The sequence below is a fragment of the Mercenaria mercenaria genome, chromosome 2, assembly GCF_021730395.1.
Source record: "Mercenaria mercenaria strain notata chromosome 2, MADL_Memer_1, whole genome shotgun sequence".
NCBI classification, from domain to species: Eukaryota; Metazoa; Mollusca; class Bivalvia; order Venerida; family Veneridae; genus Mercenaria; species Mercenaria mercenaria.
In genome coordinates, this window is record NC_069362.1 from 94,200,649 (window position 1) to 94,226,942 (window position 26,294).

At 35.3% G+C, this 26,294-nt stretch overlaps 1 protein-coding gene across 2 annotated transcripts; it reads left to right on the top strand.

Annotated features, from left to right (window-relative positions):
- Positions 1 to 87: 87 nt before the first annotated feature.
- Positions 88 to 25,774, top strand: LOC123564613 (probable E3 ubiquitin-protein ligase MGRN1). 2 transcript variants are annotated; one of them, XM_045358325.2, is made up of 14 exons: positions 88 to 523; positions 1,621 to 1,739; positions 2,704 to 2,792; positions 3,243 to 3,392; positions 7,189 to 7,306; positions 12,879 to 12,942; positions 13,911 to 14,074; positions 17,372 to 17,602; positions 17,937 to 18,063; positions 18,655 to 18,727; positions 19,663 to 19,836; positions 20,398 to 20,503; positions 20,713 to 20,887; positions 23,849 to 25,774. In XM_045358325.2, the coding sequence occupies exons 1-14, from the start codon at positions 427 to 429 to the stop codon at positions 24,118 to 24,120; spliced, it is 1,959 nt and encodes a 652-aa protein (XP_045214260.2). In that variant the 5' UTR covers positions 88 to 426; the 3' UTR covers positions 24,121 to 25,774. The 2 variants fall into 2 exon arrangements, with proteins under 2 accessions (XP_045214260.2, XP_053393251.1); XM_053537276.1 differs by having other exon boundaries at positions 23,858 to 25,774.
- The last annotated feature ends 520 nt before the right edge of the window (positions 25,775 to 26,294 follow it).

The window sequence follows — 26,294 nt, forward strand, 5'->3', positions numbered from 1 at the left end:
CAAGGGCGGGGTTTCATACAAATTTTCGGAATGATTTGCATCTTATCCCCAATAATATTCAATGTATTTTTAAGAAAAATACGTAAAATAAAACACTATCATCGGTTGTTTGGGTATCTTAATGCTATATTGGTGTTTCTTCTATAATGTTCTTAAGTGACATATGCAGATGTCATATTGGAAACATGCAAAAACGATGAAAAGCATAGTTACATTGACGTCACGGACACCTGTCTAATTTAATTTATCAATACACAATAACTGATGACGTTTACACACGGAAGTGCATAATACAGAGAAAATGGACGAAAGAGAGTGAAAAAATACAAAACAATGATTTTACGCCTGATCTTTTAAAATAAAAGTTAAGTTGCCTTTAGGTGTTAACGTTCAAAACAAATTAACGTAATAGTCGTTGTGTACAATATGGGGGCATTTTCAAGCACACTTGGACGGAGAAACGGCGATGTAGAAGTACTGGACATAACGTCCAACAATGCCTACAAATATCCTCCAAAATCTGGTATGTAATCTTCTAGGCCAAATAATAGGACGTTTTTTGGACCTCGCCTTAAATCATTTCACTTTGCCCTTCTTGCCCAGAAAACCGTAGTTCCACTGTCATTCGCCCTAAAACTATATGAAAGAAAAACATAATTGGCAATAAAGTGCGCAGAAATTAAATCAACCATTGTTATGTAAAGAGTGTAATGACAATATGCAATACACAGAATGTCACTGGGAGGAACGCGCAGCGAAACGTGACCATGACAACGAAAGATGATCACTTGATTTCAGGTTGAGTCGTTGACGCTAGTCGAACTAATCCGACGTATACAGTTTGTTTTTTATTGTGACGGTCAAACTGTAACAGTGGCTGCAAAAGTCAGAAATTAAAAAGCAGCCACTCAGCGACAGTAAGCTTGTCTAAGGTTGATGCCAGTAAATATGTTGCTTATTGTTTGCAACCAATGTGATTACGGTAAACAATGTTGACCAAAATCGGTGACCAGAGAGGCCTAAAAATTTGAAAAACAGGGATAACTTTCAAATTTCAGAGTTTTCAATCTAACTGTTTTTATCGTTATTTCTCGGTCTCAATTTCTTTAATGAAAAAATATAAAGTTAGACAAACTATTAAATTCGTTGTTTGATAAAAATAGCAGATGACTCTTTTAGTTCATTGATATGTTTAAAAGGGAGGTAAAACATTTAACCAAATATTAATTATTTTTATGTTGAATGTACATTGTTTTAAAAAACATTGTTCCTGATTTTTCAGTCTTTATCTACTAATCAATACAAACACCAATTTCATTGAAAGTTCAAGTTTTAAAAACTCTGCAGTTTGTCAAATTAAAGAAAGTACATATATAATTTTTAGACTGCTCATGCCACATTGAATAGAATTGAAAGATTTTAACATAAAAAAGCTGTCTTGGGAAGGAAGAAATCCAGGAAATATTAACTTAAGTACTGGTTGCTTGATGAAAAATGTGTTTCACCGGCATGTTTTGACCGGCTCCACCAAATTCTTTCAAATAATTCTGTTTCGTGCTTATCCAAACCCTAGGGGATGCCATGTATATATTAATTTCATTGTTGATGATATCATTGCAGGTAATTACTTTGGTACCCACTTTATCATGGGTGGGGAGAGGTTTGACATGTCACAGCCAGAGTCTTACTTATTTGGAGAGAACACAGATTTAAACTTTCTTGGATGTAAGCCTGTTCCGGTAAGTTAAAAGAAGAAAGAGTTAGTCAGTTAATTTAATATTTACAGAAGAGTTAGTTTTTAAAAATTTTCTTCTCGTGCAAATAGAATTACAGTAGGTAAGCCTTAGTCCAGTAACTTGGCCTTGTTTAGTTGTTATTGAGATATAGAGAAAAATGTTAACATGTGATGTCTTCTTTCAAAGTCAGACTCTTGAGTTGCATTCTTAAGCTTGAAAACTGCTTAATTAGAGGCTGTTAGGAAATATTAAAGGCTTTGTAAACAACAAAAATATCATTCTATAAAAAAAGGTTCAAACTGGAACGCCTAATGAATCAGGCCGAGTAAGCATAAGAGCTACCAATACAGTTATCAAATCTATTTCATTTCAAGCCACTTCATTTGAAATTTACTTATGATTTGACATGAAGGATGCCACACGTATCTAGTAACTTCTTTTTAAAAGTAATCAGTTTTTAAGCATATGCTGAAAACTGATTAATAAGTTTAATGAAATAATACAAAATTTAGAACTATCCTTGAATGAATTGTGTGATGTTTGAATAAAAAAGTAAAGGGTTTGCTTTGATTTGTGTTTATGATGCCTTATATTTATTAAGGCAGGCTTGATCTCCGCCATTAAGTACAAATGTACAGTAGTTAAACACTAAATCATGTTGGACACGATTGATTCTGCCTTTGCGACCAGTGTAGATCATGATCAGCCTGCAAATCTGTGCAGTCTGATCATGATCTGCACTGTTTGCCATTCAGTCAGTATCTTTTTTGTAAGCACCCATTTTAACAGTTAATGGTGCTGATCAAATTGAAAGATGGACAAGTTCGTTATAGAAATTTAGCAGGGTAAGGGTTAACACTGACATTTAAAAGCAAGATAGTATTCATGTTCGGCCCAATGATTTTTACACAATTTTGGACTTGCAAGTGAACATACATTTGTTTCATGAGATAATTATTTGTTTCAGTTTCCTTATCCACCAGCCTCAGGGAATGAGCCGACAAAAACTCTGAAGAGCCTTGTTAATATAAGAAAAGATACCCTTAGACTTGTCAGGTATGCATTTACATATTAAAAAGATTAGCTTTCAGAAGTAAACTAAAGACATCCAATGTGAATATTTCATTAAACTATAGAAAATCCTTATCAAATGAATTTAACTTGACTAAATTTATAAACTGTGTCTTTTTTGCAAACTGTAGAATAAATATTGTTTAACAGTTGTTTGCAAGAGTAATTGTTAAACTGCTGACTGTTCTGTTTTATTTAACAAAGATTATAACCTAGGCAGTTATATCATGTAACTGGAGAGAGATGCACTGTTGTAGAGGTAAAGCATCTTATTCCTTACCCTGAAGGTTTTAAGAGAATTTGACTGTGGTGTTCACAGCCTTTACTTTGAGTACTGGTCTGAAATCTAGGAAACAGTAATCAAGTGTAGTTTAGAATTTTCTCCACATTGTACAAGCATATGGTATGGCTTAAACAAATGTGTCCAATTTTCAGGATTCCAGAAGTAGAAAAATTGCAGCCTGATGAGAAGGATGAAACATTGAATAACAAATACAACTTGGAATTTACATTTGATTGTGACGTGAAATGCTCAGTCAAGATTATGCTTTTCTGTTCAGAGGAAATTGCTAATGGACAGATCAAGTATTATTTTTAGTTGATTTTTTAAGAAAAAGAAAAAAATACTTAGGTTTAAAGAGGCATTCCCCTAGATAAGCATTTTTTCCCCCTAATTTTAATGTATGAAAGTAAAGTATATATCATATAAAAATCTTAAATCAATATTGTTCACCAGGAAGAACAGTAGAACCTGATTTAGCAGCCACTTGTATTAAACAGCCAGTCAGCTTACATTCAAAACTGATTTTTTGTTCTAATTTCATAAGGAGCCACCTGCCTTATGTAGGTTGTATTGCTCCATCTGCTGGCTGCATAGTACTGGTTTGAGTGTATGTTATTAAGTACAGCTAAACAACTTCTATTTTGTATTATAGTTTGCCCAGCTTATGCTTTTGCCTGCTTTTCTACATATTTTACTTACATATTTCACATGTGAATTTACCTTAGAATCCACAGAGTCAATGTAAAATTTGACATAAATCTGTAATAGGCACATCCCTCAGATGACTGTATAGAAACTAAAATAATAACTGTCAGTAAAAAAGAGCTGAAGTTCAGAAACTCGGGGGTCTAGTGTTCTGTTTCTTAGTGAGATATTAGTATAGGTGAATGGTCTGGCATCCATTGTTCATCGTCCACAATTTACATAAGCATCTCTGAAACTACTGATCTGAATTACACTAAACTTAAGAATTTTTGACTGTACCATGCTGGCAAGGTTCACTGTCAGATTTGTTCAAATGGTTTAATTTGACCCCTTTTACTGGGATGTAGAGCTGGAAATGTAAAAACCTTAAAATAGCTTCTTCTGACAAACCCTGCTTGCTGCATCATCATCAGACTTGGTCTATTGCATTGTTGAAAGGTCCTTTCTCAAGTTTCTTCAAATGAGGTCACTCAGTCTTTTTTAGGAGCCACTAGAGCTTAAGTAGAAATACATTAAAATGACTTCTTGTATGAACTGTTGGATGCATCTTCATTATGTCTCCCCCAGGAGACATATTGTTTTTGCCCTGTCCGTCCGTCCGTCTGTCCGTCCGTCCGTCCGCACGTCACACTTCATTTCCGAGCAATAACTGGAGAACCATTTGACCTAGAACCTTCAAACTTCATAGGGTTGTAGGGCTGCTGGAGTAGACGACCCCTATTGTTTTTGGGGTCACTCCATCAAAGGTCAAGGTCACAGGGGCCTGAACATTGAAAACCATTTCCGATCAATAACTAGAGAACCACTTGACCCAGAATGTTGAAACTTCATAGGATGATTGGTCATAAAGAGTAGATGACCCCTATTGATTTTGGGGTCACTCCGTCAAAGGTCAAGGTCACAGGGGCCTGAACATTGAAAACCATTTCCGATCAATAACTAGAGAACCACTTGACCCAGAATGTTGAAACTTCATAGGATGATTGGTCATGAAGAGTAGTTGACCCTTATTGATTATGGGATCACTCCGTCAAAGGTCAAGGTCACAGGGGCCTGAACATTGAAAACCATTTCTGATCAATATCTAGTGAACCACTTGACCCAGAATGTTGAAACTTCATAGGATGATTTACATGCAAAGTAGATGACCCCTATCGATTTTGGGGTCACTCCATTAAAGGTCAAGGTCACGGGCCTGAACATTGAAAACCATTTCCGGTCAGTAACTTGAGAACCACTTGACCCAGAATGTTGAAACTTAATAGGATGATTGGTCATAAAGAGTAGATGACCCCTAACGATTTTCCCTGATTGATTATGGGATCACTCCTTCAAAGGTCAAGGTCACAGGGGCCTGAACATTGAAAACCATTTCTGATCAATAACTAGAGAACCACTTGACCCAGAATGTTGAAACTTCATAGGATGATTGTACATGCAAAGTAGATGACCCCTATCGATTTTGGGGTCACCCCATTAAAGGTCAAGATCACAGGGGCCTGAACATTGAAAACCATTTCCGGTCAGTAACTTGAGAACCACTTGACCCAGAATGTTGAAACTTAATAGGATGATTGGTCATAAAGAGTAGATGACCCCTAACGGTTTTGGGGTCACTCTGTGAAAGGTCAAGGTCACAGGGGCCCGCACATTGAAAACCATTTCCGGTCAGTAACTTGAGAACCACTTGACCCAGAATGATGAAACTTCGTAGGATGATTGGTCATGCAGAGTAGATGAACCCTAACGATTTTAGGGTCACTCTGTTAAAGGTCAAAGCCACAGGGGCCTGAACATGGAAAACCATTTCCAATCAATAACTTGAGAACCTCTCGACCCAGAATGTTGAAACTTCATAGGATGATTGTTCATGCAGAGTAAATGACCCTTATTGTTTTTGGGGTCACTCCGTTAAAGGTCTAGGTCACAGGGGCCTGAACATTGATAACCAGTTCTGATCAATAACTTGAGAACCACTTGACCTAGAATGTTGAAACTTCATAGGATGATTGAAAATTGCAGAGTAGATGACCCCTATTGATTTTGGGGTCAGTCGATTAAAGGTCAAGGTCACAGTGGCCTGTTCATGTAAAATCATTTTTTGGAAATAAGTTGAGAACCACTTGACCTACAATGTTGAAACTTAATAGGATGATTGGACATGCAAAGTACATGACCCCTATTTATTTTGAGGTCACTTGATCAAAGTTTAGGGTCACAGGAGCCTGAACAGTGACTTGAGAACCACTAGGCCACGAGTGTTGAAATTTAGCGGGATGACTGGACATGCCAAGTAGATGATCCCTATTGCAGCCAACCATCAGTGTCTCTTTGACAAAATGGCTCCTGACCCCTATTGACTTCTTGCCTATAGGACTTTGCATTTGGGGGAGACATGCACTTTTTTACAAAAGCATTTTCTAGTTAAACTTGGTCTGTAGCATCATTATAAAGTCAACAAACCTGGTGTGTAGTTAATACTAACTTATTTTCAGTTGATTGTGAAGTAAGTTCTACAACTTACATTAATCACTCTCGGCACCTCATTCCTGATGGAATCCATCACCACAAGGGTATGAGAGAAGAGAAACATGTTTACCTTTTAATGCTGAGTGCCAAGCAACTAGTACTAATTTTCACGTCATTGATATGACGCGGCCGAGAATCGAACCCACGGCCTCCCAGATTGGAAACAGACACTCTACCACTAAGCTTTCAAGGGGGTCTTTGTCTGTAGCATCAACATAAATCCTCAGGAAATGTTTTACAAATGGGGGAGCTTGGTCCCTTTTAGAGGCATCTAGAGCTAAAAATAGAAAAAACTTTAAACAACTTCTTCTCATGAACCCCTTGATGGATCTTCATCAAACTTGTGTCTGTATCATCAGCATAATATTAATGTCCTCTGAATTTTTTTACAAATGAGGATTGCTTGGTTTCTTAAAGGGGCCACTACAGCTATAAATAAAAATGCCTTTAAGTGGCATCTTGTCATGTACTGTTTGATTGATCTTCATCATACGTGACAGGAGGCATCATTGTAAGGTCCTATCCCAGTTTTGTTCAAATGGTTGCTTTTGGCCTATTCTATGGGCCACTACAGCTTGAAATAGAAAAAATTCTTGAAATGACTTCATCTCATTGTAATGGTTCTACTTGGTCTTTTTTAGGGGACACCAGAGCTAAAAACAGTAATTCTTATTATGAAGTTTGTTCTAAGGGTTAGGCACATTTAGAATCTTGGTAAGAAGCAAGGTTCTCTTCATATGAGCGACACAGGCCCATTTGGGTTTCATGTTTATATAATATAATGTCCGGAAAAGTAAACAAAACTGTATTACCAGTATACACATGAATAATTTTACATTATAAAATGAGCAAATTTTTTTATAGTTACCATCCCAGGGATCCAAGTCTTACTTCAGAAAGTTTTCATTACAAAAGAGGGGCCACTCAGTTATTTCAACAGTCTTCATATGTAATAGATCCATCTAGATTCACAGAGGAAGAGGTAATTATGTTACATTTCTGCTAAAGGGCATTCCTTTTATTTTATTTACTACAAAAAACATGGCATGTTTTGTGACAATATACCTTGGCACAAATGAGTTTGGAAAGCAGTCCGTCTTTAATCTATAGTCTGTTTGGTTGTTTCTGAGTGTATATTTGAAATCTATTTATGATAAGACTGCATTCTTAGAGTAGTCTTCAAACTTTGTTTTATGACCTCAGACCCAGAGGTCCTATTTTATGACCTCAGACACTCTTTCAGCCACAGTTGCTAACAGTCAGTAGTACGTGGCATAAAACAGATACTACGTGTATCACTGTTTAGTCAAGTCATAAACTTTTATATTGTATGGTTGTATATGAAAATTAGTTTATGGATGTGTATGAAAATTAATTTATTATTATAAAAATACTGCTAATAAAAGGCCTTATCTAAGCTCCATTTTGATATCTACCATTAATCCGGGCATTATTATCATTTTATTAGCTCATCTGATTTTTTGAAAAAAAATGATGAGTTATTGTCATCACTTGAGCGGTTGTCGGCGTCGGCGTTGCCTGGTTAAGTTTTATGTTTAGGTCAGCTTTTCTCCTAAACTATCAAAGCTATTGCTTTGAAACTTGGAAGACTTGTTCACCATCATAAGCTGACCCTGTATAGCAAGAAACATAACTCCATCTTGCTTTTTGCAAGATTTATGGCCCCTTTTGTACTTAGAAAATATCAGATTTCTTGGTTAAGTTTTATGTTTAGGTCAACTTTTCTCCTAAACTATCAAAGCTATTGCTTTGAAACTTGGAATACTTGTTCACCATCATAAGCAGACCCTGTACATCAAGAAACATAACTCCATCTTGCTTTATGCAAGAATTATTGCCCCTTTTGGACTTAGAAAATCAGTTTTCTTGGTTAAGTTTTATGTTTAGGTCAACTTTTCTCCTAAACTATCAAAGCTATTGCTTTGAAACTTGCAACACTTGTTCACCATCATAAGCTGACCCTGTACAGCAAGAAACATAACTCCATCCTGCTTTTTGCAAGATTTATGGCCCCTTTTGGACTTAGAAAATATCAGATTTCTTGGTTAAGTTTTATGTTTAGGTCAACTTTTTCTCTTAAACTATCAAAGCTATTGCTTTGAAACTTGCAACACTTGTTCACCATCATAAGCTGACCCTGTACAGCAAGCAACATAACTCCATCCTGCTTTTTGCAATAATTATTGCCCCTTTTGGACTTAGAAAATCATTTTCTTGGTTGAGTATTATGTTTAAGGCAACTTTTCTCATAAACTATCAAAGCTATTGCTTTAAAACTTGCAACAGTTTTTCACAATCATAATTGGACACTGTACATCAAGAAACATAACTCTATCCTGCTTTTTGCAAGAATGATGGCCCTTTTTAGACTTAGAAAATCATGGGTAGGATAATATTTCTATTATACAAAAAAAATCAGATGAGCGTCAGCACCCGCAAGGCGGTGCTCTTGTTACCAGAAGATATAATGGACTTGTCATCTGTATGGTTGTCATTTCCCAAAATGAATGGTAAACACGGAAAAGGTGAAATCATAATTATATAGTTCAAAAGAGGTTTTCTTGGGAAATTTTATGGGGAGTGGGGTGCGTGCTAGGCATTACCGGCCCTTGACCTTATATAACTAAACTTGTTACATAGCTTTATTGAAAATGACACTATTGTTGATATATTATTCATCATTTGAATAACAGCAATATGATTTAGGAAATATGATAATTAATTTCTCAGTGTTTTATGGAAATAATCAATAGCCAGCAGATGAATTCTGTTTTCGTGATGTCAAACCACAGCTTGATACATTTACATTTACAAGTATATTGTTGATAATATTGTGTTGATGTGAAATATGGTTGAGGTGTGGTTTTGTCAGTATTATGTTTCTGTAATGCGTGATTCACAGAAACAGATCTTAGTGATCAGAAACCAGGAAATGAAGAGAAATGAGAAAAACTGATAAAACATTTTTTGGTCTGTCATCTTTAATCATGATATTGATGATCAAGTCAATGGTTTATCTGTACAGAATTTTAGAAAGAAAGGAGAATGATGGAAAACTTTCACAAATAAATGGAAAATATTTCTGTTGAACAGTCAGAATGAAATGAATTAAACATTGTAACTTTACCGTTACTATAACTTATGCTGCTGCTGGTCATTATAATCTTCTAAGATTTCAGGGGCAGCTTGAAATTGGATTGATCTTTTCCCTCCTGCCATACCTCTTGTATAGGGGTCTTGTCAGTAAGAAACAGTTATTATATAAGGATGAGTTGAATAGTCATGTTTATTCTCTGCAGCTGATAGGCTGAGATGAACATCACCTTGTTCAGGTCCATAGTCTTTGATATTCACTTATATTTTATTTCATGACTACAGAGAAATAAAAGCTGTGTGGTTAGTAACTATCTTATAAAAAAGTAAAAAGAAAAAATGTTGAAAGTCAACCCCCCTATACTGTCTACTCCTAGAGCAATTAAACCTACCAAATAGGATTGTTAATCAGCATGTGAAAAAGTGCACCAGAGGTTTTGTTTGGGATTTCTTTTAGTCAAACAGAGTTGTAGCCCTTGTTTTTGTAAGAACTGTGTGTAAAAGGGCCTAAAAGTTTGTGTCACAAAAGTTATGTATCTTTAAAAGTATTTGACCTAGGTCAAAGAATATTATTCCGCATGTGAAGTTGTGCACCTGTGGCTTTGTTTTTGATTTCATATGAGTTATGGCTAACAACTAAGTAAAAAATGTGCATAAAGGGCTTAAAAGTTTGTGTTGCACATATGTCAAAAATACTTTCCTAGAATTATGAAACATTAGGGGATTGTTATATAGCATGTAACAGTGAAATTTTGTACCTGATGTTCTGTTTGTGATTTCACAAAGTCAAACCAGTGTAACAATATTTAACTTAATAAAACAATGCATAATGCACAAGACCTTTGTTTGTGTTGCATTTATCTCAAGACCTTAAGTATATGACCTAGAGTCCTGAAACTATGTAAGAACATTGTTCAGCATTTGAAGCTTTGCACCTGGGTGTCATTTGGGATTAAACCTCTTGTACTACCTCCCCTTCTGCCCCAGCCCCCCTCCCCCTAAAAAAACTCTTTCAGTTTCTTTTATGTTGTGAATTGTGTTTCTTGATGATGTTTTGTAGTTTTGATAGGACATATATCTGAACTCAAAGTGAAACAATTTTTTCATAAAAAGTATTGTCGGTTATATATCATTCATATTCATGATAAACAAATAAATATCCTCTATCTTTTGTCAATATTTGTCAGTTGATATAAATCGATACAAAATTGTCCATCAGTCACAGCCCTATAGTTATCTAGTTTAGAGTCATGTAGATACTGTTATTACACATTCAATGAATTTTAGGTCATTATAAGTTAATAGCATGATTCTTGTTAAAATGCAGGAGGGGGTGGGGTTATTCTTTATTTCATTTCTGATGATTGATAGATAGCATCCTGTATGAAACACACACACAAAAAATGAAAAATGAAAATAATTTTTTCCTATCTGGTCCAAAGAAATGATGAACTAAAATTTAATATATTTGTTTCAGTAAAATAAGATAAGCAATAGATTTATAAAATAAAATCATATACATGTATAATTATACTTAAAGCAACCTTTCAGAAATTAAATAAATTGAAATAAACATTATAAAGTAGCAATCCATTCTATATGATCCAAGCACTTGCATATGTTGAAAACATTTTATTTCTACGAAAACCTGTAAATATTGACTTATCTTGATAGGGTATTATTCTTTTATTTTGAAGTATGTGTTAACAGATTTTGCGAAATCACTGAATTTGGAAATTGAATACTGTGGGGGCAGCCATCCAGCTGGTTTACAGAAGTTGGGTGGTTCTACCAAGTTTCTGCCCATGATGAAATAATGCATTGAGGGGCACCTGGGGTAACCTCCACCACAAAAAGCTGAAAAGTTCCCATATGACAGATAATTGTGTCAGTGTGACGTTGAACCCAACAAAAAAAAAATGAATACTGTGAAATGAGGGACTAATTTTTGCAAGTGTCATGGCTTTGCCAATCCATGAAAAAAAAATTCTAACAAACAAATAAAATTCCCATTCATTTCATCATTAAAAGTTGAAAACCTCAAATTCATCAGGGATCAGCCTAGGTCAAAATTTTAGGGAGAAGTGACTTCTCCCTCCACAGAATTTAGGGAGAAGTTGAGAAATTTAAGGAGAAGAATCGGCATAGCATTCAGTTTCTTGCCCATATATATCCACTTTCTGTGGGTCTAGCTGTAACTTATAAACAGTAAATATTTAAGGAAATTGATTCTTGCATTATCATTTTCATGAATTTCTAAATAAAGTATAAACTTAGCTATGAAAAAGTCGCCTTTAAATTTTTATCCGAAATTTACATGTCCGAAATTAGTAAATTTAACAGGTGCACGATCAAAACGGCGTGAAAATTTTCATTAATGTTTCGATTCTCGTACTTTTATAATGCCCGATTTTTGCACCAATTTGTTCAGATTTATACATTTAATTTATTCATTTATTATTTTTTTCGAAAATAATACCAAACTCGTAGTTAATGGCGATCTTTTTACAATATTTTGTACGGCAGTTCTGACGTCCGCGAAATCATTTTTTATCCACAGTACCCGTGCCGTTCATTTACAGAAATTGACCGTAATTATGGTAATTGAAATAATTTTTGAAGTAATCTTTAATAAATGAAAGAATAATATACAATTGTTGCATAAAATCATGCTCTCGTTAAGTTTATCGGCTTTTTACACGCCGATTGAAAATTTTCAAAATGGCGGCGGCTTACAATATTATTTCTTGACACTGTTAGATATTAACGCTACGATTGGCTGAAGTTTGACAGGCGAGTAGGCGGGGTTGACTATGGATTTATCGATAATTTAATCTAGAATATGCATCAAGTTTTGCAACTTAAGTAAACAGATAATAACTCGCTGAAAAACTCGGCGATTTGGATTTCGCCCGGAGGCGATAATTAAGCGAAGTGGCCGACTTTAAAGCGACGATATCGCTCAAATCGCCTTGTAGGCTGATCCCTTTTCATAGTTTAGGTGGAAAAGACTATTTTAAGGGGATATGAATCATATCCCCTTAAAATAGTCTTTTCCACCTAAACTATGAAAAATTTCTTGCCTATGAAATTACAGTTGAAACTAGATATTTTGAACTCCAGTATCCCAAGATACCAGCTATCTCAAAGAAATGTAGACGTACCATCCCAAAAAAACATGCTCAATTTTTTTTTTCAAGTCAAATCTCGTTAAACTCTAGGTAAAATGCTTGATCCCTTGGAATTTGAGATACCGAGTTTCAGCTGTATATGGTTTGACAGTATATGGCACATTTCATCATGCTAAATAAGTAAAAAAGAGTAGTTTGAAGTCAAGAGTGCAGTCCTGATTTCATCAAGGATAGTTGAAAGATCTTTCTTTACAAGTAATTCAAATGTGAAGTTTGAATAAAAAAGTAACGTTTACATTTTTTTTCCAGCTACAGTATACACAAGACAAAGAGGAGATACCAGTTGTTATACAGTGTATAGCAGAAGATGATGGTTAGTGAGTTTTGCTTTTGCTTTTGTTTAGTCACAGTATCAGTTTAAAATGCCAAATGGAAAGGCAAAGGGGGAATTATTTCATTCATGAAAGGTGCCTGAGTAGAATCACTGAATTTTACAAATCATCTTAAACACAAAACTTTCGTATTGGTACAGGTAAATCAGTTGGACTGTTGATTAATTTTGTAAAAAGAAAGAATAAAAAAAGATCAAACAAGGAGACTGAAAATCAGGTGATAAAACTGAGTGTGGTGAGTTGTCTCAAAACTAAAGTATCTTATATTGGCTGTTTTTGGAGCACAGTCTTCAAATTGACCATTGGCAAAGTTGTTTTGGAGTCTTGTCTCCAAACAACAGTCTCAAAAATCCAGCATCTGGTTGTTTCCTGAAACCAGTAGTGAGATTATTTCTGAATCTAGTCTATAAATGCCCGTCTCCAAACCTCCAAGCATCTAATTGCTTGTTTCACAGTACAATCCAATAGCAAGACTAGTTCTGAGTCTAGTCTCTAAACTCCATTCTTACAACTCAAATTACCGATTGGTTGTTAGTTGTTACCTAAGTGCAGTCAAAAAATTGTTCAGTGGTGAAGTTGTTTCTGAATCACAATTTTATTAGCGCAAGCATCTGACTAGTTGTTTCCAGAGCATAGTAAAAAAAAATCCAGTGGCAAGGTTGTTTTCGAGTCTGGTCTCTAAACACCTATATGACATATCTAACATTTGATTGGTTGTAACCTAAGCATAATTGAAAAATTGACCATGATTGTCTCTGTGTCTTGTCTCCAAACATCTCTCATAAAACTGCAGCATTTAGTGGCTTGTTTCCTGAACAATATAAAAATTGACCAAATGGTCTCAAGAGCATATTTTAAAATGTTGGGAGTCAATTCTTGATGTCTTTGTCCTATTTAATCTAGGTAAACTGTGAACAAAATTAATTGAAAATCTTGTATATTTTCACAGAAAATTCAATGCATGCACACATGACATTTGCCCTGATAGAACGGAGCTCACTAGATGGATGCTATGTCATTAAGCCGCTTAAACAGAAACAGTTTGTACATGGACTTTGTTACCTACTACAAGAAATCTACGGTATTGAAAACAAGAGCAATGAAAAAGTCAAGGTATCATATTTCACTTTGTATTTTCAGTGATTTTCTAAAATATATACAGTCTAGAATATTTCATTTAGCAAAGTCACGATTTCAATAAATGAGTAATTCAGAAATATAAAATTTTGCATATGGACATTAATTTTGGAAATGTTGTTTTATTGTAATTCAGATATCCATGCACATATAAAGTCAAAATTGAATTTTTAGAAATATTTTTTGTCAAAAATGGCAAAAAAATTTACAATGGAAAATGCTGCATCAGAATCATTATTATGTCTCCCACCACACATTGGTTTGGGAAACATATTGATTTACTCCAGTCTGTGTGTCTGTCACAAAGCTTGTCCGCATTCTGAGTCGAACATTTCTCATCCGATCTTCACTAAACCTGAACAAAATGTGTTTGCCAATAAGTGCTCGGCCAAGTTTGATAACTAGCCATATCGGCCCAGGCACTTCGGAATTATGGCCCTTGAATTTCCAAAAAAAACACCACTCAGATTTATTGCGCATTTTTGGCCTCAAACCGGCGCCTAAAGTAGTATAGGGGTCCTTTTGGTGTCAAAAAAGGGCATGCACATGTGCTCTTAGTAAACAGTATATAAAGACTGACTTACTATTTAGATGATTAGGCAGTTGTGGGAGACATACGCTTTTCTCAAAAGCACGTCTAGTTTTTAGGATAAATTTAAAAGTTATCAAGATACTTGAAAAATTGAGAAGTTCTTATTACCAGTTTCTGAATTCTTTGGAATGATGTATAATATCAGTGGTATTGTTGACATGTATATTTTAAAGAGAAATCAAGGAAAATCCTTCAGGAAATGGCGTATAATGTTCACTTTCATTCTATGATTAAAAACAAAAATCATACTTGTGATTTACGCTAGTATGATTAAAACATTTAGAACTGCAGAAAGTTGTCATTGAATACATATTGCCACATGGAGTTTGAGAGACCAGGAGGTGGTTAGAATTTAGCACATTTCCAAACATTAGGTCTGTAAGTACATGTGAATCAACAAACAAAGGTTGCACTCTGTCTGTTGACTGTTTGTTGTAAAAGTTGCTAATCAGGAATGACTCTGATATTTGTCTGTGTAAAGTTGTTTGTTGTTGAAATATCTTGATAAACAGTATCATAGTTGAATGACTATCATTTGCTTATTGTTTATTTGTGATCAGATAAGACAAAACAAAGTTAATGCACAATTATTTGATTATTTACTAACTAACCTGTTGTATGATTAACTTTAGAGTATACATGTTTTGTTATTAAAATATTAGAACTGTTTCATTTCTATGTCTTAAAAAGGAAAAATACTTTAGAAATGCATTGGAAATATTCCCATTGCATTTACCTCCCCTGTGAATACAGAAATCTTTGTTTATGATCCTTGTTTTACTTTTTTAAGGGCAAAAGGTTATTAAGATATAACACTGCAAATATACTGCCTTCTTGCAGAATGATCATCTTGAATACTATATTGATATGTACACTGTACTTGCTAAAAAGTCCCTTAAATCACTGTTTACCTGCAGGATAACCGTTTTGCTAAGGTTTCCTGTAATTCACAGTTTACTTGCAGGATGAACATAATTGTCAAGCCTGCTTGCAGAAGCGAAGACATAATTGTCCAAATGGCTGTTCGGTGTATGTTCGTATGTCAGTGTGTGCGTGCGTCAGTCCGGATTTGTTTGTCAGGATAATTTTGACATGCATGGAGCAATCTTTTTAGCTCATCTGATTTTTTGAAAAAAAATGATGAGTTATTGTCATCACTTGAGCGGTTGTCGGCGTCGGCGTCGGCGTCGGCGTCGGCGTCGGCGTCTGCGTCGGCGTTGCCTGGTTAAGTTTTATGTTTAGGTCAGCTTTTCTCCTAAACTATCAAAGCTATTGCTTTGAAACTTGGAATACTTGTTCACCATCATAAGCTGACTCTGTATAGCAAGAAACATAACTCCATTTTGATTTTTGCAAGATTTATGGCCCCTTTTGTACTTAGAAAATATCAGATTTCTTGGTTAAGTTTTATGTTTAGGTCAACTTTTCTCCTAAACTATCAAAGCTATTGCTTTGAAACTTGGAATACTTGTTCACCATCATAAGCAGACCCTGTACATCAAGAAACATAACTCCATCTTGCTTTTTGCAAGAATTATTGCCCCTTTTGGACTTAGAAAATCAGTTTTCTTGGTTAAGTTTTATGTTTAGGTCAGCTTTTCTCCTAAACTGTCAAAGCTATTGCTTTAAAACTTGCAACACTTGTTCACCATCATAAGTTGACCCTGTACAGCAAGAAACATAACTCCATCCTGCTTTTTGCAAGATTTATGGCCCCTTTTGGACTTAGAAAATATCAGATTTCTTGGTTAAGTTTTATGTTTAGGTCAACTTTTTCTCTTAAACTATCAAAGCTATTGCTTTGAAACTTGCAACACTTGTTCACCATCATAAGCTGACCCTGTACAACAAGCAACATAACTCCATCCTGCTTTTTGCAATAATTATTGCCCCTTTTGGACTTAGAAAATCATTTTCTTGGTTGAGTATTATGTTTAAGTCAACTTTTCTCATAAACTATCAAAGCTATTTCTTTAAAACTTGCAACAGTTTTTCACCATCATAAGTGGACACTGAACATCAAGAAACATAACTCTATCCTGCTTTTTGCAAGAATGATGCCCCTTTTTAGACTTAGAAAATCATGGGTAGGACAATATTTCTATTACACAAAAAAAAAATCAGATGAGCGTCAGCACCCGCAAGGCGGTGCTCTTGTTTATATTTGGCATGAACAGAGTATCATGCACAAACCCCAGGTTCCTATCTCAAAGGTCAAGGTCACAGTTGGAGGTCAAAGGTCATGTCAGATCTTGTCCAGCCTATAACTTTGACATGCATTGAGGAATCTTGTTTATATTTGGCATGAATGTTTAACTCAATGAGACGGAGTGTCATGTGCAAACCCCAGATTCCTATCTCAAAGTTCAAGGTCACTGTTAGGGGTCAAAGGGCGGGCTCGACATGTTGCCCGTAGGCATCTAGTCTAGAATTTCACTTATTTAACTGTTACCTGCAGGATATAATTTCTGATATAATTTCCCTAGATTTACTGTTTTCCTGCAGGATGTTTGCTACAATTTCTCTAAAATCACTTTTTACTTGCAACATGAACATTTCACTAAGATTTCCTTAAATTCACAGTTTACTTGCAGGAGGTTTGCTACAATTTCCCTAGTCACTGTTTACTTGCAACATAAACATTTCACTAAAATTTCCTTAAATTCACTGTTTTCTTGCAGGATGAAGATGGAGATGAAGATGATTTAGAAGACAGTGGTGCTGAATGTGTCATCTGTATGTCTGACATGCGTGACACACTGATTCTGCCATGCAGACATTTATGTCTGTGTAGCACATGTGCAGAGTCACTGAGGTACCAGGCCAGTAGTTGCCCTATATGTAGGTCGCCATTCAGAGCATTGCTTCAGATAAGGGCGATGAGACGGAAACAGGCTGTTGCTCTACAACAGGTAATAAAGTGTTTTTGATAAGAGTTGTATAATGTTGTATATAAACAAGTATGACAAATGATGCATAGTTACAAAAATCAAAAACTTTTCTTCACTTACCATATCGAGGTCCATTGAAAGAAATGCATTTTGAACTTTATACAATTTTGAAGAGAAAATATAAAAATTTTCACAATACAAATATGGGTATATGAAAATTATGCTGATAGTCAGCTGTTAAATACTGTGTATAAAAATATTTATTGTTTTTGATGGAACTTTTTTCACACATTAATTGTTGCTTACATTAAGAGTTTTAGTTTTGGCTGTTTTGTAAAAAAATTTTTTTTTTCAGCCTGGAGATCAAACAATGGAAGAAACAGCAGTCAGTCAGGAAGGTGTTCCCCCTGGATATGAAGCTGTCTCTCTCATAGAAGCTTTGAATGGCCCCTGTGGATTACCTCCCTTAAACACGATGGAAGGTAAGCAAATATTTATGTATATGTATGTGTAAATTCTTACTGGACAGAATGATTCTTCATTGCACAAAATATGGTTCTTAGTTGTTTCAGTCGACATGCAAATTTATTAGATTGAATCACGCATGTCTGTATTGGTTTTCATTATCAGAATAAAAAGATTATTTAATGTTTATGTGTACAACATGTGACATGTTTTGACTCCTACACAAGGAAAATGTATTGGTTGAGCCTGCTGGCTAATTCATGTACTTTTTGGATTGGTGCTCGTCCATACATACCACAATATTAAACAGAAAAATGTTTACGAACTTAGAAATATTCCTTTTTGTATTAGTCTATGCAGATATTACAGTTTTATATCAAATACACATAAAGCAGAAATGCTGCATGTGCTTCATATTGCTAACAGTTAGTTGTTACATTAAGTTTCATTTCCTGGTTGTACAGTTTTGCTCAGTTTTACAGAAAGAAACAGTATGTAATTGTTAGCAATATGTTACATTTTTTTCCTAAGATACCATACTCAAATCAGGGATTCACATTATATACAGGTGCACATTATACATGGGTATTTATGTTATCTGTATTCAGGGATCCATGTACCACCTCCATCAAGGTTCCAGACAGACACAGAATCTCGACATAAAAGAAGATCTAGCAAAAAGTAAGACTCTTAAATCACTTCATTGTGAGGTTTGATAGTGTATGTTAATTTGTTGGCCTTGAGATTTTTAATTTCATTTCACAGTGAAATTTCTTTCAGTCATACAAAGCTTTCTTCTCTGTGACAAATGGCTAAAGAAGTTTTTGCTTTCAATGAGAAAAGTTGTAACTTTCAGTTTTAGAATATAAAAATGAAGGATCACTTTATGAAGCTGGATAGTGCAGTTAATGAAAATGTTCGGTATTCTCCGGATACTGTTAGACCAAACAGAAATGAAATCCTCCGCATAAAACCAATCAGAAATGATGAAATTCTCTGCATATTATCAAATGAAACAGAAATGAACAAAATCCTCTAATTTTCATATTGTTAAACAACAAAAATTAAAAAAACTTTGCAGTCTATATATTGTGATTAAAACCCAGCATAAATCTTACACAATTGTCAATAGTTCCATAATTACAGTTGAAACTTGGTATCTCAAAATTTGAGCCGCGCCATAAGAAAACCAGCATAGTGCATTTACGACCAGCATGGATCCAGACCAGCCTGTGCATCTGCACAGTCTGGTCAGGATCCATGCTGTTTGATTTCAAAGCCTATTGCAAAGCCTATTGAGAAACTGTTAGTGAACAGCATGGATCCTGACCAGACTGTGCAGATGTGCAGGCTGGTCTGGATCCATGCTGGTCACAAATGCACTATGTTGGTTTTCTCATGGCGGGGCTCATTTTACTTTGAGATAATAACTGAAATTCTTCTTAAAATGATATTTTGTGCTTGTGTTTTTGGGACAGGACTTGAAAATGTTTTAAGATAACCAGAATTTTGAGATAAGCGAGTCAGAGATATTGAGTTTCAACTGTATATGCGTAACATGTAAAGTTTGAATGTGTTATTTGGATTAACATAACTTTGTTTGATAACTATTGCAGACGTGGGCTTCATGTGGAAACAGTTAAAGAGTTAATGATGAGTGAAGATGATAAAAAGATACCGGAAGATAAAGATGGGGAACGTACAGACACATCAGTGAAAACTGAATCGTCTGTACCCCTTGCTGAACCTGCAAAATCTCCCGCACAGAAACAGCGAAATAGATCTGGCAGGTAGGGCTTTGTTAACAAATCAGTAAATAATGATTATGTGCAAAGCCAGTCATGCAGCAGTAAAATTGTCCAGTTAATTTATGCATTTTATGGATTAATTCATGTAAAAAGGAGCCAGATTGAAGTAATTAAAGTAGATCTAAATGAAATTTTTCTAAAACCTGTAGTTTGAAACAGAGAAGTCCTGAGATAAGTGGAAGCAGTTTGAGGATCTCTGTTTAATGCGACCCTTTACTTGAAGGTGATTTGTTCTATCTCGAAGAATGAAGATTACATGATCACTTTAATGATGTAGGAAATTTGAGTACTTCATATGAATAGCCATGGTTAGAAATGGTTTTGTAATCCACAACCTCAGAGTTCAGGGTCCCCATGTTATCAACTACATCATCAGTTCTATTATTTCTACTCTCTTATTGTATATAGATATTGAGGATTTGTTTGTTCTTGTTTTGTAAGGTTACTCCAGGTTTTACATTTTAATGTTTTGACTGAAATGTGCTCTGATCTTACAGTGAAATTTGTAATTTAACGGGGCACATTGAATATTGTACATTTCAGATTGCGGAAGGTTGGAACGGGAGACAACACCTCATTGCCAAGGTCACCGTCGTCTGATCAGGAGAAAGAGGAAGATACGCTTCACATGGTGAATGAAGTCAAAAATGTAAGTCTCGAGCTCACATTAACGTTCTGGGCTATTCGTATATTGAAAAAAAACACTGAAAAATAGTCAAATTACTAGAGAGAAAATGAGTTTGAGAATTTTAGACATATTTACTGTACCTCCGAGCCTCTGATTAAAGTAATTCAATGAAATGAATGTGTAGATTTCAGAGATTAGAGAGTTACACTTGTTAACCTCATTGATTTCAGATACCGAGGAGAACAGATGTGCCAGAGGTAGAAGGTGATGGTCCTACTGAACTTACTGTTCCTTATCCACACCTGACCGTTTCATCAGAAAATTTAGCAGACGATGAGCGAGAAGACACGTCAGAAGGAGAAATTGAGCCAGATCCAGACTACGATCTAGATGAAGAATGTTGTGGTATGTTAATTTAATTAATATGAGTTAGGCATTAACCTCTGCTGTATATCGCCAGAGTTAGGATGTGTAAGGGGTACTACACTTTTTGTGCCCCCCCATGAGTGGTGGGGGCATATAGATTTGGGCTTGTCCGTGCATCCGTGCGTCTGTCCGAAGTTCGTGACGCGCCTAGCTCGAAAAGTATTTGATATAAATTGATGAAACCTTGCATGAGTCTTTATCATGATATGAACTTGTGCACCTCCTATTTTTCGTCTGGCTCCGCCCCCTATTTTCAGAGTTATGGCCCCTGAAATAGTCAAAAATGCACATTTTTACCTTGTGACACGCCTAGCTCAAAAAGTATTTGATATGGATTCATGAAACTTTGCATCAGTCTTAATCATGATATGAACTTGTGCACCTCATATTTTTTATCTGGCTCCGTCCCCTATTTTCAGAGTTATGGCCCCTGAAATAGTCAAAAATGCACATTTTCACCTTGTGACATGCCTAGCTCAAAAAATATTTGATATAGATTCATGAAATCTTGCATGAGTCTTAATCATGATATGAACTTGCGCATCTCCTATTTTTCATCAGGCTCCGCCCCCTACTTTCAGAGTTATGGCCCCTGAAATAGTCAAAAATGCACATTTTCACCTTGTGACATGCCTAGCTCAAAAAGTATTTGATATAGATTCATGAAAGCTTGCATGAGTCTTAATCATGATATGAACTTGCGCACCTCCTATTTTTTATTTGGGTCCACCCCCTATTTTTAGAGTTATGGCCCCTGAAATAGTCAAAAATGTACATTTTCACCTTGTGACACACCTAGCTCAAAAGTATTTAATATAAATGGTTGAAAACTTGCATAAGTCTTTATCATGATATAAACTTCCACACCTTTAATTTTTTGGCTGGCTCCACCCCTTTTTTTATAGTTATGGCCCCTGAAATAGTAAAAAAATGCACTTTTTCACCTAATTATGTGCCTAGCTCAAAAAGTATTTAGATGTAAATTCAGGAAACCTTGCTGGAGTCTTTATCGTGATGTGACCTTGCACACTTGGCATTCTTCTTGAGAATCTTAGCTCTTATTACAGAGTTATGGCCCTTGAAATTGCCAAAATAGTGGATTTTTGTTTGTGATGCTCATAGCTCAAAAGTAATGAATCCTTTGCATAAAATGTTTGTTGAGGCTTTACCCCATTAAGACTGCAAACATTTGAATTATTTCCCCTTAATTGTGACATATGTACCAGTGGGGAGCACACCCTGTGTCCTACAGACACATTCTAGTTATTACCTCTCATGAACCGACTTGATGAAAAGAAGTCTGCTATTATTTTGCCTTATTGCACTCTGCTTACTGAATGTCTTGGATTAACCTTTGCAGCAAGAATCTTAAAGTGCCATGTAGCAGCTATGAAATATTTGGATCATTGAGTCCCTTCTATGTGATTGTAAAATAAAGTTTGGTTTAGTCATTGCTTGTGGCATGTAAGGATGTTGCATTTTTAGCTCACCTGAGCAATGCTCAGGTGAGTTTTTTCTGATCACTCGATGTCCGGCGTCTGTCTGTCTGTCTGTCGTCTGTCTGTCCGTCAACATTTAGCTTGTGTATGCGATAGAGGCTGTATTTTTCAACTGATCTTCATGAAATTTGGTTAGAATGATTACCTTGATGAAATCTAGGCCGAGTTCGAAAATGGGTCATTTGGGGTCAAAAAGTAGGTCAAATCAAAGAAAAACCTTGTGTATGCGATAGAGGCTGTATTTTTCAATTAATCTTCATGATTTTTGGTAAGAATGATTGCCTTGATGAAATCTAGGTTAACTTCGAATATGGATCATCTGGGGTCAAAAAGTAGGTCATTAGGTCAAATCAAAGAAAAACCTTGTGTATGCGATAGAGGCTATATTTTTCAATTGATCTTCATGAAATTCAGTCAGGATGATTGCCTTGATAAAATCTTGGTCAAGTTTGAATATGGGTCATCTTGGTTCAAAAATTAGGTCACTAGGTCAAATCAAAGAAAAACCTTGTGTATGCAATAGAGGCTGTATTTTTCAATTGATCTTTATGAAATTTGGTCAGAATTATTGCCTTGATAAAATTCAGATAGAGTTTAGTTATTGGTTATCTGTGGTCAAATATTAGGTCACTAGATCAAATCAAAGAAAAACCTTGTGTATGCATTAGAGGCTGTATTTTTCAATTGATCTTTATGAAATTTAGTCAGAATGATTTCCTTGATGAAATCTAGGTCAAGTTTGAATATGGGTCATCTGGGGTCAAAAACTAGGTCACTAGGTCAAATAAAAGAAATACTTGTGTTTGCTCCAATTTTAATGATATTTGGTCAGAATATTTTTTTCCATGCAATCACTAGGTCTATGTTTACACTGTTATGTTGTATTATGGTGTGTTTCTCAGGTGAGCGACCTAGGGCCATCTTGGCCCTCTTGTTCTTAGAACAGATCAAATTGAATGGAAGCTGCAGTTATTTTGTTTTTTAGTGTTCTGTGTTTTCTAAGGGATATTTTTGTAGATTTCATTGTCATTTCCAATATTCGGATTGTGCTGATAATTTATTTCCGATAGCAAGATACTTTTCGGACCACCAAGGAACACTTTGAAGATAATCTGAAGGTTGTGAATATGCTAATTTATCAGTTCTTGAATATACAGCTTAGAGCATAACCTTATCCTAGTCTGAAAATTAATCTTTGAATCTTGCAAATTATTTAGTTTGCACTAACTTTTTATATTCTGCTTGATGTTGATGAAACTGGGAAAAAAAAAATACTTATAAAGTAACTGAAGCTTTATGTAGGCAAAGGTGAAACAATAATAATGATATATTGTCCTTGAATGGTACTAGTCTATAAAGAATGAAAGTAGAATCAAACGCTACATATTTAACAGTTGTTTAATGCTAATGAAATGTTGTCATTTGTCTCTGTGTATTGTAGCAATTTCAGAAGAGAGGCTGGACAGTATTGCGAGTGGCCCTGAGCTGACAGAAACAATATCAGACTCGGCATTTAACCCACCCCCTGACTACGCCACAGTGATGTGTGAAGACTCGGCAGCAGGTGACACTGAGATAGACACTGACGACGGTGCAGCAATTATACCAATAAAATTACATCTTTCGACATCCCAACCAAGTAGTACAGACTCTGGGAGCAGCAATCACAGTTCTCATGTGCTTTTGCCACAGTCACATGACCAAGATCATTGAAATCTGAAATAAACAATCAAAACTAACTTATTTATTAGCCGCAGACTGTTCATTTGAGATTTAAACTCGACTATTTTAAAAATTTTAAAAGCTTTTGTTCTTACATTTGCATAGGTGTCAGCATAACTTTCCTATCACAAAATTTTGTGAGCAGGTTTCTCAGAATTAATTTGACTGGATGCTTCCATACTCACCAGAAGTGTTTGAGATGATCTCATAGAGTATGTTTCATAACACTAGCTAACATTTTGTCAAAACTATGCTTCTTTGTAATGTAAGATCTTGTGAAAGTTTTACATGTAAGCATGTTACTCAGAAATTACTTGACAAAATGTTTCAAATATTTTGGTAAAATTATGCCCCTCTTTCACTTAAAATTTTGGTGGAAGTTTTGAATTTAATCAGGTTTCTTAGGAACTATGGTACTGAATCCCTTTAAGTTTGTATTGTCAGTAGTGAGCTTATAAATGTTAACAATCAGTTTAAGTACTTTGTAAATTTGGTGGAATTTATTTGATGTTAAACAAATGTTGGACAAAATCTGCAGGGAAAAACTTATGGGCCAAAAATTTTGTGTATTTACACATCACATTTTTTACACGCATAGGCATAATCTGCTTTATGTTATTTTTTTGCAACTTACACGTACATTTACCTAAAGAGAAATATAAACTCAGTTGTAGTATTACTTTAATATGAATTGAAAACAGAGTGAAACACTGCTTGTTAGAGTGTTAACGGCTTTAGCACCGGGATCACACACACAATTCTTTCGGGTCTGACCATTCTATGAATCACTGAAAACCATGGAAAAGCATTTTGCTCGTCAGCTTTCATCCTGGAGTGAATTGTGTTGAAATGTTTTGTATTTTATTCATTTTATTTTGAAAAGTCAGTGTGCCAGTGGAGAAGGAAATGACATCTATTAAAAAATGACAGGACTTTGATTAGGGGATAGGAATTGCTCCAATATTCCACTGTGAAAGATGGACTGGTTGTGACGACATATAAAAGTTGCTGAAAAATTACATTATTTAAGATTATATGTCTTTTATTTTGAAATTATGTTATATAATTGGAAAAGCGTTGCTAGATATAAGTGCATTATTTGTTTGTTTGTGTAATGAAATTATGAGATTTCATTTTCATGGAAATGATGCATGTTAAAACAGTATGATACTGTGCTTATTGCATGTTTACCAGGAATATATTAGTAATATTCGGATATTAACACTTTTGGAAAAACAGCATGGAATTGTAGTAGAATTTATTCATTAGTCTTACAGTAACCATCATCTAGACTTATTCCTTCATTGTTTTTGTTGAGGGGGATCAGAAGTCCATGTCTCTAGCTTGACAATCTGTCAATCATCAAACCTTACATAAGGATTGATTTAGTAAGGGGCGGAAATGGTTAGTTTTTGAAACAGGTACTTCAGAGGTCAAGGTCACTTGGTTAAGATTTGTGTTGGTTTAAGTATTATAGCACCCTTCTCAATTTTACCTTTATAACTCATAACTGGTATCTTTCATACCCCACTTCTAACACCTACCTCACTAGCTTGTTAACCCGCCTCACCTATTATACATAAAAAGTCATTCCTCACACTAACTTATTTTCTTTCCTAAATTCCCTCATACCGACCTCCCCCACCCACACCTATTACACCTTACCCTGCCCACCAAAAAAAGAAAATACATTCTGCTTACATTTAGACATATCTTATATCACAGTGCTTATGTCTTGTTTTAGTATCCCTAATAAACCACCCCTCTTCCATTTTTAGCTCACCTGTCACAAAGTGACAAGGTGAGCTTTTGTGATCGCGCGGTGTCCGTCGTCCGTCGTCCGTCCGTGCGTCCGTCCGTGCGTCCGTCCGTCCGTCCGTAAACTTTTGCTTGTGACCACTCTAGAGGTCACATTTTTCATGGGATCTTTATGAAAGTTGGTCAGAATGTTTATCTTGATGATATCTAGGTCAAGTTCGAATCTGGGTCACGTGCCATCAAAAACTAGGTCAGTAGGTCTAAAAATAGAAAAACCTTGTGACCTCTCTAGAGGCCATATATTTCACAAGATCTTCATGAAAATTGGTCAGAATGTTCATCTTGATGATATCTAGGTCAAGTTCGAAACTGGGTCACGTGCCATCAAAAACTAGGTCAGTAGGTCT

What these genes read in the sequence shown, in the direction of transcription:
- LOC123564613 (XM_045358325.2), top strand. Translation starts at nt 427, where the DNA reads ATGGGGGCATTTTCAAGCACACTTGGACGGAGAAACGGCGATGTAGAA. An exon ending in GATACCCTTAGACTTGTCAG is followed by an intron (nt 2,793 to 3,242) that starts GTATGCATTTAC and finishes TCCAATTTTCAG; the next exon opens with GATTCCAGAAGTAGAAAAAT. An exon ending in GTGTATAGCAGAAGATGATG is followed by an intron (nt 12,943 to 13,910) that starts GTTAGTGAGTTT and finishes ATATTTTCACAG; the next exon opens with AAAATTCAATGCATGCACAC.